This window comes from Chamaea fasciata, unplaced genomic scaffold, assembly GCF_029207755.1.
Source record: "Chamaea fasciata isolate MVZ Bird 193981 ecotype frontalis unplaced genomic scaffold, bChaFas1.0.hap1 SCAF_12, whole genome shotgun sequence".
Taxonomy (NCBI): Eukaryota; Metazoa; Chordata; class Aves; order Passeriformes; family Sylviidae; genus Chamaea; species Chamaea fasciata.
Window position 1 is genome coordinate 9,093,974 of NW_027094097.1, and position 17,833 is coordinate 9,111,806.

Genomic DNA, 17,833 nt, shown 5'->3' on the forward strand with positions numbered 1-17,833 from the left:
AGGTTGAACACGGGGGTTTCGGTCACTTTGCATTACCCTGGTGTGATCTTCCTGGGGCTGTTCTGACCTGCCTGCTGTCCCATATGAAACCAGAGAACTTCTGTGGCTGAGGCTGCCAGACTGCTGCTTCAGGCTAAACTCATTTATATATTTGTGTTTGAGCTTTTATTTTTTAGAAGTCTGCAGGAACGTTTTTGCAGGTGTGAAACCTGAGCTTGGAATCATCCAGTACCAGCCTTAAGCTCTGCATGTAGGCCACGCTATCTCCAGTATCCGTACCCCAAAAACAACCTAAATGGAAACAAGAAGCAAAAGAGTGGGCAGCTGTTACATTTATAGCCAGTACACTTCTGCAAGCGTTGCTGTTGTCTTTGCTCACCATGCTGGAGTGTGTCGTGAGCAGGCTACAGCACCCAACCTGTAACACATCAGAAAATCACCGTGTGTTTTGAGGCCTCTGTTATCTACAAGTGTCATTTTTCTGTACAAGCCGACAGAGGTGGCAGTCTGTGTACTCTTCTGTTTTAAACAAGACCCACAGGCTATTCTTTGGCTGCTGGCAGTATCAAAAGGACAGTGGAACTCACCCAGTGCTGAAATAGAACCATTTGGAGCAATTCGGTGCCTGGATGGGAGGTTAGGTATGCAGGGAACTGGTATTGCTTGTTAAGAGTTTGCAGCTCTTGAAAAACAGTATAGCCATATCAAATTGGGTTGGTGTGTTGCCTCTCAGGTGGAGAGAATGAGGCTAAATTGAAAACCGATGAAAGTTCAGACATGAAAAGGAATTTTCCTTGGTTTGCGTGGCAGAAATTGAGTGAAATGCCAAAGTAGATGCTTGAAGTCTGAGAAGATGCTGCCTGGGCCGTGGGTTCAGAGCAGGTTCTCAAATGTGCAGTGCTCCTGCTGTGCTTACTCATGTCATTGTTATTCATGAACAGCAGTTCTAGCTATCCACAGTGTTGTTTTAGAATAAAAACTGCTTTCAGGTTGGTTTGTTCAGTTTCAACTCCCCCCTTCTGGAAGGCTGTGCTGTGAAGACTGACGTATCACTGTACCAAGCACATTAAATGATAGCTGTTGGGTTTTTTCTCCTGTGCCTAGATAAGACTCTTGTGTCATAGGGAGCTGTTTGTTGCTGTAAAACAACTTAATTCGTGACCCATCAGAGTAGCAGTCTGAGATGTGGAACTTCTTACTTCATTCTGGTTGTTCATTATATTTTATGATGTTTGGTGCCTGGAAAAAAACAGTTTACCGGTATTCATTATTAAAAACAATTTGTAAGGATTTATGAGATCCTGGTGCCAGTACTAGAAAAAATAAACTTGTATATGAAATTATCAATCACTTTAAATTGACATGGGTTTTTCTGTCTGGAGGAAAGATGGCCCCAGCTGTATGAAATAGGTCTCCTGACTAGCTCTTCATCACATGAGAAAGCTCTGATTACTGTAGTGGCATTAGTGATCCTCATTTTATTTTCTCAGAAGAAAAATGTACCATCTGAGAAAAGTTCTTTCTTCTGTTGATTTGTTTTGGCTGGTTGGTTGTTTTTTTGGGTTTTTTGGTTTTTTTTATAGATTCAGTAACCTACTTTTTTGCAGGTTTTGTTCTGTGTTTTGCAAGGTGCTGTGAAGTCTAGAAAGCTGGAATTGTTTCTTTATCATTTAGAGATCTTAAAATTAGCTGCTTATTTACAACTTTAGCTTTACTAGAGAAACCTTGCCAGAAGATTGGATTTGCTGCCTAGGAAAAAGTAATGAAAGAGGGTTGTTGGTGGAACAGTGTAACAGGGGTGAAATGGGGGTTGGTTTACCATCAGCTCCTGCTGAAACAATGCAGGCAGCTGTAGCTATTTGCCGTGTGGTCTCTAGAGCAGACCTAGAGAAGAATGGGTCTGTGATGCTCTTTTTTTCCCTCACATGGGGTATTTGCATGGAGGGGATGGGCCCTGGCTGAAAAAGATCAGAATTTGTGATGGATATTCTACTGTCAGATCTGACTGAAATGGAGTGGGGTTTCTGTGTTGTCTGTCAGGTTTTAGTGATGCTTGTAAGTACTAAGTGTGGGACATCCTGAAGTCTTGTTACATCCATGCTGAGAGCACTTAAAATCTTGAACAGCAGCAGGAGATACATCCTGCGCCTTCAGTGAGGCGGCTTTGAAGATGACAGCAGTTAGTGTGAAGAATGTGGGGCATATTCTGATTTTGTGCTGTGAATGCTCAAAACTCTATTGAAGTCATATCTCTGTTTATGAGCTGAACTGTTCAGCTTTCCAAGTAAAATTTTCCTTTATTCTCTTGGCATTTAAACAAGATGACCAGCCAGTTCATTCTGCACAGAAAGAGGGGGAGACAATATCCAAACAGTTCTTTTTCATTTTTTTTTTCTAATGGCCTTTAAGTTATCTCATAGCCTTCTTTACAGGCAATGCCAGAGTAAATTCTGATGCCTCTTGGCCTTCTCTCATTTTTGGAGACTAGCCGTACATAAATGGTTGCACTTCCATCTCCCAGTACATATATAATTAAATCTGGCCCTGCAATGTAAGAGGGAGACTGCAAAAGTTCCTGAGCAGGAGCAGAGGCTGATTAATAGATTATTAGAGATCGCTGATTGAAAGGCTGCAGCTGTGATTGCCATAGCAGGGAGAAGGGAGCAAGGTCTTAGTGCACATATTATTGTCAGCCAGGTTTTGTCTTCAGTTTATGCTAACAAAGATGTTTCTGTGTGCTGTCGTGCATCCCAAAATCAACCACTACACCCATTGCCCCTCTGTGCTACTTTAAGGGGATGTTACTTTCCTGAACTCCTCCCTAAAGCCATGTGTTTGGTTGTGCAGCTGACCTGGGAGGTGTTACGGAGTTGTGTGTTTCTCTTTAACAGGCGACTGCGATGTCAGTGGATTGCCTGGGACAGCGCGCTGTGCTCTCGGGGTGAGTGTGACAGTCCCCGTTAGATGTGTGACAGTCCTTTCCGCAAGCCTGACCAGCAACCTTCAGGCTGACCTCAGCTGCAGGGTTGATGGATTGTTTCAGGAAGGTGCAGCTGAATTCTGTCCAAGGCTTAATGAAACTGATTCTGGGTCATGTTCCCAATGGGATACAGAGTGGAGAGACAGCAACAGGAGCTCAATAAAATACTGGTGTGGCTTTCCTGGTAAATTCCTTCCCAAATCCCCTTATGGGAGATGGAGCATCATGAAGTACTGTTTGGATTGTCTTGAAATACAGATTAGATTATTTTCTAACAAAATTTGCCCCAAATATTCCCATGGGGCTCTCTGACCTGCTTCTCTGCTGATTCAGTGTGGGATGATACTCACAAATACAGTAGGTGCCACAGACTTCCAAGTTGCCCAAGTTTCCAGGAGAGGTTGGTCTTATATATCCACCTCCAGGGCAAGTCTTCAACCAGCTCAGCAGTGCCTTTCCAGATCCTGCTTTTCAGTACTCACAGCTATTCCTGTCCCCCTGCCAGTGTCACAACTGCCACTCCAATTAGGATATTCATTTCAGAATCATGTGAGTGTAGCTGATCTTTGCTCAGCCTTCAAGGAACCCAGTCCTTTGGTTCAGCTTGAAGCAGTGCTTGCTTCCGTGTAAACCCTTAGTCTGGCAGGAATAACAGGAAGAATGGCCAGTGTTCAGAGCAGCTGTATGGTCACTTTGCAGCTGAGAGATGATGCTCATGTGGTTAATTTTGTAGGGTTCATTATGTTTTGATGCTGGTCTTCCATAGGGTTCAGCTGGCTCAGAGTTATTTCTGGGTAGTTTCTCTTGCTTGTAAGATGAATCACACAGGATGATACCTCTCTTTGTGGGGAGTTGGCCACATCCAGCAGGATGTATGAGCTCAGGTTTGCCATCATGCAGAATTATTTCTGCTGCATATAGAGTTAGCTCAGGTAAGTAATGGAACCAAATCTGTGCAGGACTGTGTCCACCCACGTTAACAAGCTGCTGCAGCTGAGCATGAGCTCTGTGCAGGTGTTTTTGTACTGTCAGTGGAACCAAGCCCTCAGACTGGTGTGGAAAGAAGCACCCACGTAGAATCATCTTTGTCAAGGCTCATTAACTCTTGCTCAGAGCAACCTATACAGGCTGAAGTTGTTGCACTGCACTCCCAGGCCTGTGCCATTTAGGCTCTGCTGCTGCAGCATTAGGCCTGTAAAACCTATTTGAATGTGTTTGCACCATTTTCCAGCATTTCCTTTTGTATCCAAGTTATCTGGGTTTTTCTGTGGTGTAAGCTATCTATTACACTTGCAGATCCTGTTTACTTTCACTATGTCTTGTCTTTGTTGGGGGGTGGTGGGGTTTTTTTAAGTCAATTTTGAAGTAGGCAGTCAAATGTAGCATTTTCAGGAGTAGTGTTTTCACTTGTCTTGTGAAGTGCTTCTCTTCTTTTGGATCCTGTGCCTCAAGACACAAGGCTGTGAGCTCCATGTGAGCTTGGGATTTTGAGATCAGTCCTGTGAGATGCAGCCCCTTTGTGTCTGTGTCTTGCAGCCGCCGTTTCCTCTACATCGTCAACCTGGATGCACCAAACGAGGGTCACCGGAAGATCTCCCGGCAGAGCAAGTGGGACATTGGGGCCGTGCAGTGGAACCCCCACGACAGTTACGCCTACTACTTTGCAGCCTCGGTAAATTCACTCATTTTAAAGCGGTAACTCATCATCTTCCCTGGTCCTTCTTTCATAGGTGAGCCTCTGCAGAGCTGGAAGGCTGTGTGGAGCTGGCACAGACATGCTTCTGCAAGTCACATTGCAAGATCAAGGCCTAACTCTGATTTACTGCCAGCGAGGTGTTTGGCTTGATGGCTCTCAGTTATTGGGCAGTCAGGGTTGAATCTAGTTTTGCTTGCTTGTCATTTACAAAACACTTTGCCAAATAAATCAAGTATCCAAATGCTCCTTTTCCGGAAGGAAGTGCTCTCTTTCTGATTTCAGGCCTGAGATTTGTGCACTTCTTGAATTTCTTGCTCTATGCTGTTTTGTTTTCACCTGCCTGCCTTGCTGCTCGGCTGTGGTGAACCAGGCAGTCTGTAAATAGCACAGGTCAGTAGTGGTTTGCAGCTGGGCATGGACTGGATCATTGAGGAGTTCCATGAGGCAGTGGGTTGGCCTGAAGAAGCAGTAATGGCTGTGTGAGAGCAAGTGCAGTTTTTGGCTCTGCTCTGTACTTGGTCTGTCATGCTCTGCAGCTTGTTCACCCAGAGCCCTGAGCTCTGCCGATGGAAATCTCAGCTGTCAGCCACAGCACCGTGGCAATTGGTACCAGCCAGGTGCAGACTGTTTCCAGGGTGTGCTGCCTTTTCTGCTCTGTCTGCTTTTATAGCCTGAGAGTCCTGGACTAGCTAGGGATGGAGAAATCTCTCCATCTATTCTTTTGAGAAAACACCTAGTTGAAGGTGATTTCTTAGGATTTTTGTTCCTTTTTCTTACTGGATTGGCTGTGTTTTTAATTAAAAGCAGTTTTAAAAGTGGACTGGTGCTGTCAGCTGGGAGCCTCTGCCTGTTTGCTCTTTCATATTCCCCAGCCTGTCTCTTCCCAGCTCTGGCACGACTGATGTCTTAAAGGTGCCTGCAGCAGCAGTCTGCTTCTGAGCAGAGAGTTAGTAAAACTAGCAAAAAGGTGTCCTTCAGTGCCACTTCTGGGTGCAGTCTGTAGAAACCAAAACCAAGTCAAGAAGTGCACTGGGCAGGCCACAAGTGGAGCAGGAAAGCTTCTTTTCAAACACACTCTGAAGACAATATCCTATCCTGAACTCAGTGTTGAGTTCATGCTGATCTGAGCAGCACCCTGCTGCAAAGGGGGGCTGTGCCCATCTACCCATCTGAGCGCTCCTGCCTCTTGCTGCTCTGAGTGGATATAGGAACCCATCTTGTTCCAGGCTGAAACCAGGTGTAGCTGGCATCAAACCTTGCTGCTTCTGTTTATAAACAAAGATGCTATGATGCTCTGAGGATTTGAACGTAGTTGCTGACACACACTGATTGAGGGATCCCCAAGATGAGATCAGGCAGCTTTTTCAGTTTGAGTCCGAAATGCCACCTTTCAAGCCATTTCACTGTGTTGTAGACAGTCCAAGGGTCTTATGCCTCTGCATCCCTGTGGATGGAAAAGGGCTGTAAAAGGGTGCCATCCTGTTTGCAGTTCTGTTAATTGGAAGTGGTACAGGCAGAGGGGAATCTCTCCTTGTGTTTAGCTTCTTCGCAGGAGAGCTGGAGCAAGTTCTTCTGCTGTGCTTGGCTATGTCCGCCCTCTGGCTCAAGCATATTTCTGGGGACTCCTTAGTTTTTGTTTCAGAAATGCTGTTGTTTTCAATCCTAGATCCTTGTTTTTTCTTTTGTGTGACCACAGATTCTTGAACGAGGGGGTGATGAAGTTGTTGGAAGTGAATATTGATACTTAGAAAAATCACAGTTTTTTAGAAAATGCTCCTATTGGGAGGAGCAGTCTCTGTGGTGATCATTATCTTGTATCTTGTCTCTGGAGTCCTGGATAAATCTTATTGGGTAATTTAATTCTAGCCCTTAAATACTTCTGTCAATGAGAAATATGCAAAAGAGTTTTTTCTTGCCCATAGCTCTTTTGCAGCCCTGCTGCGAGCAGTTAGAGAAACGTCATATATTATTGCTGAGCTGGGATGAGACCTTCCATTTCAAAGAAAACTGTAATGTTTTATCTATCTGCAAGTTGAAATTTGAAATTCACATGAAGCAGCTTTGGGGTAGGAAGAAAATCCACTACCACAAAAAAAAAAACCCCAAAAACCAAAAACAAACAAACAAAAAAAACCAACCAAAAAAACCCCCAACAACAACAACAACAAAAAACCTTGCCACAAAAATTATAATGTAACAGTTGGACTCAAGGATCTTAGAGGTCTTTTCCAACCTCAACAACTGTGTGTTTCTATGAAGTCTCTTATCTTTTCCCTTGTCTACCTAAAAGTCTGAAAACAAGGGGCTAATGAAAATAACATTTTAAGGCCATGTTCTTTCTGGTTTTGCAAAATCAGTATGATTCCAATCCAGTCATGATCCACTGTGCTTGGCACTCTGTATGCACCCACAAAGGCAATTCCTGCCCCGGAAAGATCAGAGTTGGCTTGGCCTGAAGTGAACTTCGATTGAGACAGAACATGAACTTACAGCAAAATAACTAGTTTCAAGTAACTTCGTGTGTGGCTGCCTTTGGGCAAGGATTTATTCCTGGAATGAATGAAGAAACCCTAAGTAATGTTGTCATTGATACATCTGCTTTGCCTTGTTTTTTACAGCTAGTGATAAACACTTAAAGTTTTTCTCCTGGGCTGGCAAGGATGGGGGGAGTACCCTTGAGAAGGTGACCTTGAAGCCATTAGACTGTATTGTTTGTGTTTGGCAATGTCTCTGATTATCCCAGAAGGGAACTGTGAGAGAGCTGAGGATGACCCGTGGTAATCCATCATCCCCATCACCAAAAACTCCAGTTATGAATCTAATAGACTGACAGAGTATTCCTGCAGAGAGAATTTGTCTGCCTGTTGCCTGCAGTTACAGCACGTTGTTAGGAAATAAAGACTCTGAGAGCATAGTTTCATGGGAAGATGTTGCAATGTGGGATTTTTTTCTCCCGTTCTAGTTTATCTCCTGTTTTAACTGTGTGTAATTAAAAAGTGTAAGCTTTTGAAAGTCCTTGCAGCCTGTATTTCATCTTTGCTCTCCTGCTTTGGGCAAGGACTTTGCTAATCACAGCATGACTCATTGTTAACTGAGGCTGTTCAAAGTGAAGGGAACCTGGGCCTAACACAGATCTGTGTCCTATCTTGTCGGCCTGAGACTGTATCTCCTTTCTTCCATAAAATTGCAGAGCAATCAGCGTGTTGACCTGTATAAGTGGAAGGAAGGTAATGGGGAAGTTTGCACATCTCTGCAGGGACACACGCGTGTGATCAGGTGAGGAACAAGCAATGCTGCAGCTTGCTGAGTGGAAAGAGATGCATTGTTTCATAGAAGCTGAGTGTTTTGGTCCTGGCCCCAGTCAGGCTCTGCTCTGAGCCTGTTTTTACTCGCTTCTCTGGACTGGACTGCCTTCCCATTTGGTGCTGATGTCATGCATGAGTTGGCTCACTCTCTCATGGCTCCCCCAGTATATCAACTTAGGCCTTGATGGCTTGAGTGTCACTACCTTAAGCTGCTGTCCTTGTAAAGAGCTGTAAACAGATAGCATGTTTAGTAAATTGAATCCCAGCTGTGTTTCTGTGTGATAGCAACTTAATTAAGGCAGGTAATCCTAAAGACCAAGTTCAGAGAAAGTTACAGTGGTGCAGGGGAGATTTTTGCCTCTTGTTTTAAGGTCATATTTCAATGCTGGGTTGGAAATGCAGTTAAAGAACTGTTTTTCCTCAAGCTCCTGACTGTGGAAAGTATTTGCAGTCCTTGAAATGACAGTTGTTTGGGCTGACTGGAGGCTGTTTGTGTCCCAGGTGCACTTGGTGTTCCCAACAGGGAGGCATCCCAGAGTGAGGGGTTGATACCAAGGATGTGTGGTTACTGAGAACACTTTGAGACAGTGTCCCTTTGCCTGGATGGGAAAGAGCAAACGCACCGTAGCTGTAAAGTTCAGGGCTAGGAGGATGCTTCTCTGGAATTTACTTAGAAGCATTTCATTGCTTCTTGGAATTTACTTAGAGAAATTATTAAGATCTTGCTTTTTACTTTAAAAGTTTCAGTAGATGTCATGGAGTTGTTGTGAATTTGTTGGAAAATATACTGGTGGCTTGTGAAAAGTTGATGCAAACTCTGTGTGTGCTTTTCTTCACTGATCTCTGATTTTGCCTTTGCAGTGACCTGGACTGGGCAGTGTTTGAGCCAGACCTACTAGTCACCAGTTCTGTGGACACATACATCTACATCTGGGACATCAAGTAAGAATTAGTATATTTCTGCATTTTGGGGAAATCACTGGACTCTCTTCCATAATTATCAGCTTGCAGGGCAAAGCACTCCCTGATAAGTGCTGCTCTTTAGCTGTGCTTGCAGGGACTTCAGCTCCTTCCCATTGTCTCCAAGATGACTTCTACTCCCCTATTTTCAAGCCCGTTCAGAGTCAGTGATGGGCACTAGAGTGGTACAGTTAAGCTACAACTGTCTGGCTTCACTCCCTGCCCACTTCAGATATTTCCTTGCAGGCTTTTCCTGGAGCCCAAGGGTGTTCTTCAGCCTGTTGGGGTTTTTTAGCTGAGTTAATGAGCACCATTTCATGATCCTATAGCCATTTTCTACTAAATTCAGTGATTGTTGCTGGTTCTCCTTCAGCGGTGGCAGGACTGACAATGGTATTCAAGAAGGTTTTCCTGTTTGTATCTTCCTTTGTTTCCTGGTGCTGCTTTCTGCCATATTTTCAGGGTAGCAGATATTCCAGATTTAAGCCCCATATTTTACACCTGAGAAGCAAGGAGCTGACACTGGGGCTGCTGGGTTCTCTTGCTGGCTGTACAACTCTTTATTACCTGCAGCAAATCACTTTTTTCCTGTCTGCCTCCCTTGCTCAGTTATAATAGGAGGATAATTATATAACCCCACTGCACCAGGCTACCCGGAGGCTTGCTTAGTTCCTATGAACAAGCACTTAGATCCTTGGTTAAATGGTGCTTGAGAATGACAATATATTATTAATGTGTAATTAAAAGACAGAGATACAATAACTGCCGGTTGTTTTCCTGTGATACTATCTTAATACCAAGCAGAAAAAATAGACATCTCTAAAGGTTGTTATCCAAAGTCCTCCTTTAACTCCATTGTGCCCTTCCACTGTTTTGTATCTGCCTGTATCACTTGCCCAGAACTGCTTCCTTAGGCAGTCTCTGAAAGCCTCTACCTCCCACTTGTGCTAGGAAAGGCTCTGAGCTTGCTGTGGCACTGAGGTCCTGGCGTTGCTGGCCACCAGCAAATTAACATCCTGCTGAAGTGATTGTCTCTAATGACACCCTAGGGAGGTAGCCCTGCAGTGAGGGCAGCTGGAAATTCCCCACTTAATTTTTCATACAAAATAACTTTTTGATTAGGCAGAAATTCTTAGAGGCAGAGGTGCAGTCGATTCCAGAAAATGTTCTTCTTTTCAGCAAACAGAAAAAGCTGAAGACAATATTCCTTACTTTCACTGTCACTTTTCATGAAAGAGCAGGTAAATTATGAGGAGCCAAGGCCAGGAGGTAAATTATTGCCTTGATCTATGCCTTAGCTGCTAGGAGTTGTCAGGGTGCTGCACTCGTTTCTGCCGCTGCAGAATTTGGTTTGTAGACAGACAGAATTTGGTCTGTACACAGCTGGGCTGATTTTCTACTAATTTTCTTATTATCTGCTAGACATTAAGTTTTTGCTCTGTAGTAACTGCTCCATCTGCTTTGAATCAGGATCTGCAAAGGCTCAACGAACACATCAGTAGTTTTTGTTGAGTGCTTCCACAGCTCTGTTTGTTCCTTTAATCCTCCTTGGAAAGGCTGTTTTGTTGCTTCCCGCAGCAACAATTTATGAGCCCTGTTTCCTTGCCTACCCAGTTGCAATATGCCACACTTCGTGTACGTTTCTCCTCCCTTTAGTCCAGTCCAGCTCTGTCCTCTGTTGTAAACTTCCTGCTGCATGTGCTGGCAAGACAGGATTGTGGAATGGTTTGGGTTGGAAGGGACCTTCAAAATCTAGTTCCATCCCTCTACCAAGTGCAGGGACATCTTCCAGTAGACCAGGTTGCTCCAAGACCCTGGCCTTGAACACTTCCAGGATAATTGTTGTCCTCCAGCTGGTCACCTTTATTCCATTTAATACTGGTGTATTTTGGTAAGCAGAAGGTACACTAAGTCCCAAGGCAGCAATAACGTTAATGCTGGAATAGCAGAGAACTTGCTGGGAAGGCTGGACTATGCTGTGCGTACTCACAGTGGCCACATTGTATTTCAGAGACACCAGGAAGCCCACGGTCTCACTCTCTGCAGTTGGTAAGTCTGATGTGTGTAATGTAGGCATTAAACAACATTATTGTTGCATGCCCCTACTGTTATTCTTCCCTCCCTTCATGCTCCAAGGCCAGGCATGGCAAAGTACAGAAGTGCCACCATGTGTAGGAGCAGCTTGAGAGGCTCCAGTTCACTGTTCCTTTTAGAAAACCAGAATTCAGAAGAGATGTGCTTTTTGAGGTTCTCAGGCATGGAGGGCAGTTATGGTATTGCTGCCCTGACATTGGTGGGCAGCCACATGGAGCTTCCTCCCACCTTGCTGCACTGCTTGTCCTGGGTTGCCTGCCTGTAATTTCCTCATGTCCTATTATGTGTGGCTGAATCAGTTGAGGAACTAAACCATATCCCAGGCAGCTCTCTGTGCCAGCCTGTCCCCTCACTCATTCAGGCTTGGGTACAGCAGCTGGCTATATCCGCTTCCTTGCTGCACCTGCAACAGCAAGGTCTTTGGGCTGTGCTTGCTCTGAAAAGGCTCTTGTCCTGGCTGCTGGCAAGGTGAGTGTCCAGCCCCTGCAATATCACCTGCTGACAGGTGCTGCATGTCCGTCCTCACTGGCTAGAGCTGGGATTGGGCATGGATGGTGAGCAAAACATCCTTTCCTTGAGTTACTGAGTCCTGGTGCAATCATCACAATGTGTAACTCTCATGCTCTGCTGCTTTCATCTCCTTAGGCTACACATCTGCAGCAGCTCCCATTCCCATCCCTGCCAGCAAACCTCTCTGTCACAGAAATGCAAAAACCTTACTGAGTCAGAGAGAAGCAGTGGTCGGTTCTGGTGTCTGGGGTGAGGTTTCACAGCTGAGCCAGCCCAGCAGCCCGCTCCCCAGAAAGCTTACTTGCTTCTTTCCCTCCTCCTGTGCCTGATGCTGTTTAATGATGGTCCAGACATTTGTGTACCCTTCAGTGAGTGGATCAAATCAATCAACTGGCAGTCTATTTGCAGCTTTTTATCCCCCAGAATAGCTTTTTGCCAGGTTGTCAGGATGAATCTGCTCACCATGCAGCAGGAGGTGGGTAGTGGAGGTGGGGAATAGCAGCAGGCTGAGATCTGTTTAGCTTTCTCATGAATCTCACCTTTCTGATACCTCAAAAGGTTTGAGAATACTGGCAGAATAAGGATGAACAGATGCACTATCCATACAATACCTGAATAATCCACATTAACTGAAGCTGTGCTTTGTTTCTATTAGAAATAATGACCCATCATTTGATTTGACTGATTCCTTCATGATATCACATATAAGTCATATCTGGACCATCATCCAGTTTCTGTTTTTGGTGTCATTGACTTCTGTGGTGTATTTTGACAGGTGGACCTTCTGGTCCAGTCAGTGAAGTTCGCCTGCAGCTGGCCACACCCAAGGTCACCTGCACTGCAGCCTTCTCCTACACCTGTATTTTAATCATAGATCAATAGCATTAGTTGCCTATTTATCAGCTGATATGGGGGGTATCAGTATGGGGGGTAGTAGGTAGAAGAAATAGGCCCTAAGCACCTAGAAGTAACTTGAATAAAAAGAGAGGGGATTTGGGAAGGAGGTGATGAACCTACATATCTGGTCTGGAGGAAGTTGCCCCATCGGAGCTAATGGACATGAGTGTTTTAATCAGGGACAGCCCCTGGCTAGAAGATGTGATAAAGATCTCTAGGCATGCAACTGGAACACTTGCTTTGCTGTCCTGAGGATACAAATGATACACTGAGGAACCAGGAGTCAATAATTTTCATGCCAACCTTCATCCTGGCTGCTGGGATATCTTTCCTGTGAAGTGCCATTCCTGGGCTAAGAGCAGCTCGAGGTCCAGGCAATGGGACTAGTGTGCTGTTTTCTCCTTAACTGCTTGTTTTGGCCTGCTCTGTTTGTGCTGCAGCTGGAGCTTCCCAGGTGAAATGGAACAAGAAAAATGCCAACTGTTTAGCAACAAGCCACGATGGGGATGTCCGAATATGGGACAAAAGGGTAAGCTGAGGGATTTTTGAGCAGTCTGTACATATTCCCACCTACCCAATACAGATACTCTTCTGGTGACAGATAAATACTGACAAAATGTACTACTTTATCACAGATCTCTCTCGTGGGTCAGTTTAAACTAGAGAGAATTGGGAGTCCAAGAGCATGAAGAGAGTATGTGGGTAGCCTCCTTGCTCAGAGACTGTACCCATCAACATTTTCCATTTGATCTCATAGTACTTAACTGTTTAACTGAGTGTAAAGTATGGTTAGGGTTGCACTTGGTGACTGGAATTTGCCATACCTTCACAGGATTTTTTCTTCAGCTACTTCTGCTGAACTATTTGCTGTTCCTCAGCAGGGGTGGTTGTTCTAACTCTCTTGCCCAGGTTAAAGTGTCTCTTTTTATTCCAAAGAACTAGACCAAATGTTAGGTGTCCTATGCTGAGAAGGACAGTGTCTCTCCTTGCAGAAACCCAGCACTGCAGTGGAGTATTTGGCAGCTCATCTCTCCAAAATCCACGGTCTGGACTGGCATCCTGACAATGAGTATACACTGGCCACTTCCAGCCAGGACAACTCTGTCAGGGTAAGTGTTGTTTCTGCAGTTCCTGCTAGGGAGCAGGAAGGATGGTGGAGCAAATCCCCTTCTGGTGTTGCTGAAGTTTGTGGGAGTGCTTTGCCATTGGCAAGATCTGGATCTTTATTGTTTGGATTCTGGCTACCTGGTGTGTTGAGCCAGGACTGCACTTTCAGAACAGTCAGAGAGGTCTTTGAAGAATGGGTGCACATATGTTTGCCACATATCTGTGGTGATTAAGGCAGTATTGAAGCTGAAAACAACTGCCTCTGCCTGTTGCTTGCCAGAAAGGAACAGACCACACATGCCAGAAGAGCCATTTTCCTGAAATGCATGTTGCCAGCCTCAAGCTGATTATAGCAACTTGAGGGGAGACATACTTCAGCCCCTGGAGTTTCCAAACTCATGTCGAGCAGGAGTATCAATAAGAGACTGCCTGCAAGCACTGCTGTGCAGGGCCTCTTGCTTGGGGGGAAATAGTGTGCTTTGTGTGTCAGCCAAATTGAGTTCATTCACATTGAGCTGAGCTCTGAGGCAAATGCAATTGATGTGTATTCTAGCAAAGCAAAAGGTTAGATTCTTCATTAGAAAATTAGCAGTAACAGCAGGGTGGGCCTGTCTCCAGCCTGGACTGGCACTTTGGCTGGCAGCCTGCAGGGTACCTTGTAGTTCTGAAAGCCCAAGCAGGCTGCCTGTCTTCCTGCTCTAATTACTCAAGCTATGATCACTGTGAATATGACCCCAAGTCACTCATTTTCTAAGGGATGCTGCCAGATGCTGATAGCTTGGTATTTGTCCTTTGGGGCCGTCTCTGCTGTTAATGAATGGGATTACTAATGATGCTGTGGGCACCCTGGCATGCTTTTTGGTCTGTTCTATCTGCAAGCCACATGGAAAACTACAGCCTGAAAATATAGCCAGCTGACTCCTGCCTTTGCTTGCCTTTCTCTTGGTTTGTTTTTTTTTTTTCAAGTTCTGGGATTACCGTCAGCCTCGGAAATACCTCAATATCCTTCCCTGCCAGGTTCCTGTCTGGAAGGCAAGATACACGGTGAGTGAGAAACTCCCACCAGTCCCACTTGTGCTCTGAGAATAATGCACAAAGAGACATTAAATAAAGAACTGCCATGGGATTTCTCACCAGTTCTACTTGTGGACATTTATTAACTTGATTTAAAAAATCCTTCTTGGTGCCTAAAAGGTGTAAAAAGGCAGCATCCACAGTGGGGGCATTCAGGAGAAGGAGTGAGCGAGCACCCCCCCAAGTGAAGCTAAGGCTCTTAACATCTGTCATAATCCCCAGAGATCTGAATGTGGCCTGAAGCCGGTGCAGTGCCTTGAATCTTGATCCCCTTTCCCTGTTCAAACAGGGATTCCCAAACTCTGTCCAAAGCGAGGGGTGTAGGGCTGTTTTCCATGTTCCTCTGAGCATTGTGACCCTGAGGAGCTGCTGGGGCTCAGTCCCCAGGTCGCAGTTCTTCCAGCTCCAGGCAGACTGCAGTTAAGGATCACCAGTGAAAAGTCAGTGGTGAATTCCCTCTAGCCTCACAGATGAAAAGTGAGGAAGCAGCAGAAAGAAGTTACTCATCTTAAGTGAGCTGCATTGAGTATCTCAGTGTACTACATCTTACCCCTTGAAACACAGTGTTTTTTCACAGCAACTGCCTTGGACCGTGCCAGGTTTTGGCCTGGTTCTGTTTTGTGCTGAGCTCATTTAAAACCTTCGCATTCGTGTTGTTGGGAAAAGGGAAAAATGAGAGTATGATAATAGCAGTATGGGAACATAACTCTCCCTGGCTGACTGGAAGGGTGTTTCTCTCTAAGCCTTTCAGCAATGGACTGGTGACAGTGATGGTCCCCCAACTCCGTCGGGAAAACAGTCTCCTCCTCTGGAATGTCTTTGACCTGAACACGCCTGTCCACACTTTTGTGGGACATGATGATGTGGTGCTGGAGTTTCAGTGGAGGAAGCAGAAAGAAGGTGAGTTCAGGGTTGAATGTGCTCTCTTCCCTACACTGTGGCTGTCAGCTAACCAGGGGTGTGTAGACCTGGCTCCTGCAATGCTGTTGCTGCTTGACTCTTGCCTTTCCTTTGAAGTAGCTCCTGCCCACCTTTGTGTCCTCCACTGCCCTCCTCAAACTACAGCTGTTCTGTACTGGTTTTATGGCAGTGCCTACAGAAGCACTGCCTTGTTTCCATCCTAACAAAGCTAATCTGCCGAATGCTGAGTGGGTCAGTGGTGACTGTCATTGCTTCCACTCTCATGGGAGTCTCTTTTCAAATGAATTTTTCAGAATAAATTGTGCAAATTATTAGATAGGTGCGTGAGTGCAGGCACCCTTTCCCTGCTTAGAGCTGTAGGCTAACCAGTTAACCCCTCATATCGTGGTCTGGATCAGCAGCCTGCAGCATATCCCAGACCACAGACCCAGCAAATTCACCTTATTTGTGTGCTGGTCAAGGCACGGGAGGAATAAAGTGGGATAGAAAATCTGCTGTTAGAATTTAGTCCTGACTAAATTTTCTAGTGTAAGCAGCTAAGAATAGAGGATTCCATACCAGAGGTTGCATAACCACACAGAGCACGGCTTTGTTTCCAGCACTTCAGCTGCCACTGGCAGAATGTGCATGTCTGGCTTTGGTGTCACTTGTGCTACAGCTTTGCAGTGCTGTGTAAAAATGTTGGTCCAGTCCTCTGCCACCAGCTGCTGTGACCGTTCAGTTAAGTCACCTCCTTCTCCATACCTTGACTTTCCTCTTTCAAAAAGAAGAGAGCAATGGAGAACTATATTAGGATCTGAAGGCACAGTCTAAGATAGTTTGTGAATGAACATTGTAGCAGGCTTGAGCTACAGTTGGTTGTCTTACCTGTGAGATACATACCCAGGGTTGGACATCTTGCTTGTCTCAAGCAACATAATCACACAAACATTCCAAGTCTACTTCAGTGTGGAGGCAACCAAGATAGCACAATTTTCCTTCCACAGAGTCTGTTGTGCTGTATTTAGACAGCCCCTATGCCTCAGCAGAGGGGTGTAGGAAGCAGCTGTGCAGCAGCAATTTCTTAAGCATAGCAGCTGTTTGACAAGGGAAACTTAAAACTGTATCACAAGACCTAAACATGGACATAAATAGGTCTGTGTGCCTCTGCCTGTTGATAGATAGTATGTGGTTAGATCTATTTCCTTACAACCTGAACTTGGCATCATCCAGCTCCTTCAGAAGCAAGAAGAGGAAGGGCAGAACCACCTTCTCATTGCTGAGAAATGTTTTAAAACATCTGTCTCATGAAACAAATTTGATGAACTAAAAGATATTTTTACTTCACAGTTATAGTTGAGAAACATTTATTTTTACTATACTATTTCTTCTATTTAAATAAATGTTGTTGTGGGTCTTGTTTATTCCTGGTTGTGTCACATTCATTGTACTTTGTGCTTTTGGCTTGTAAATCACAGCCTGTTTAGAGGTGTGGTAACTGGTGTGGGCACAAAGGCTGGTGTACCTAGGTCAATTTGAAGCAGAAAAGGCCATGCTCTGCCTTTCAGTTTAGTGCCTTATCCATTGGATGTGATTGCTGGCTTGTTTGAATCTGTTTACTCTAAACACAAGGCTGAGAGAGTCTCTTTTCCAGTGGGGTCTCTAATTGTTTCTGTGCTCTTTAGGCTCTAAAGATTACCAGCTGGTTACGTGGTCCCGGGATCAGACCCTGCGCATGTGGCGGATTGACTCTCAGTTGCAGAGGGTATGTGGATGCTCTGGCTCTTGAACTGTAGCCAGTTTTCTTACATGCTGGATTCACCTCCCCTTCCTTGCACTCCCAGTCACTCCTCTAATATAGAGCTGCAGACACAGAAGCCAGCTGCTGCTTCACTTTCCTCTTCAGCTCCAGCCCTAAAACATCCCCATGGAGACCTGTGTCTTCTTTTTTGAGCCTGTGTCTCAAAAAGTTTCTGTAGGTGTGCAAGGCTGCTTTGTTGTCTTAACATTAAATGCAGAAGTTTGTTTGGAAAAGGTGGAGGGCAGTTACTGCCTTCATTGTCTTTAAAATGCCACGTCCGTGGCTGCAAGACTATTTCTTGGCGGTTTAGGTACCAGGTAAATGTAGGGATTGTGCCTTCCTCTACCTCCCCTTGTGTCCGTTGCCTCTAAGTGTGAGGTGGGTGGGGTGGGTGTGTGGATCTGCAGCAGTTAGAGATTCTGATGCAATTACTAGAAGAGCTGTGCTGGCTCATACCAGAGGTTCAGATGGCCACAGTGGGCCACATGGCCCTGTCACATCTTCAGCTT

General features: G+C 45.2%; 1 protein-coding gene across 6 annotated transcripts in view; it reads left to right on the forward strand.

Annotated features, from left to right (window-relative positions):
- Positions 1-17,833, forward strand: part of WDR59 (WD repeat domain 59) — a 49,003-nt gene that overhangs the window by 1,352 nt on the left and 29,818 nt on the right. For 4 of the 6 annotated variants that reach the window (XM_066194425.1, XM_066194420.1, XM_066194422.1 and 1 more), the window contains exons 2-11: positions 2,892-2,941; positions 4,517-4,652; positions 7,867-7,952; positions 8,843-8,923; positions 10,953-10,990; positions 12,883-12,971; positions 13,435-13,551; positions 14,516-14,593; positions 15,367-15,523; positions 17,209-17,288. In XM_066194425.1, coding sequence (XP_066050522.1) covers positions 2,892-2,941; positions 4,517-4,652; positions 7,867-7,952; positions 8,843-8,923; positions 10,953-10,990; positions 12,883-12,971; positions 13,435-13,551; positions 14,516-14,593; positions 15,367-15,523; positions 17,209-17,288 — 912 coding nt within the window. Of the gene's footprint in view, positions 1-1,362; positions 2,942-4,516; positions 4,653-7,866; positions 7,953-8,842; positions 8,924-10,952; positions 10,991-12,882; positions 12,972-13,434; positions 13,552-14,515; positions 14,594-15,366; positions 15,524-17,208; positions 17,289-17,833 lie in introns of those variants that run through there. The other 2 variants (XM_066194424.1, XM_066194423.1) reach the window with 2 other exon arrangements.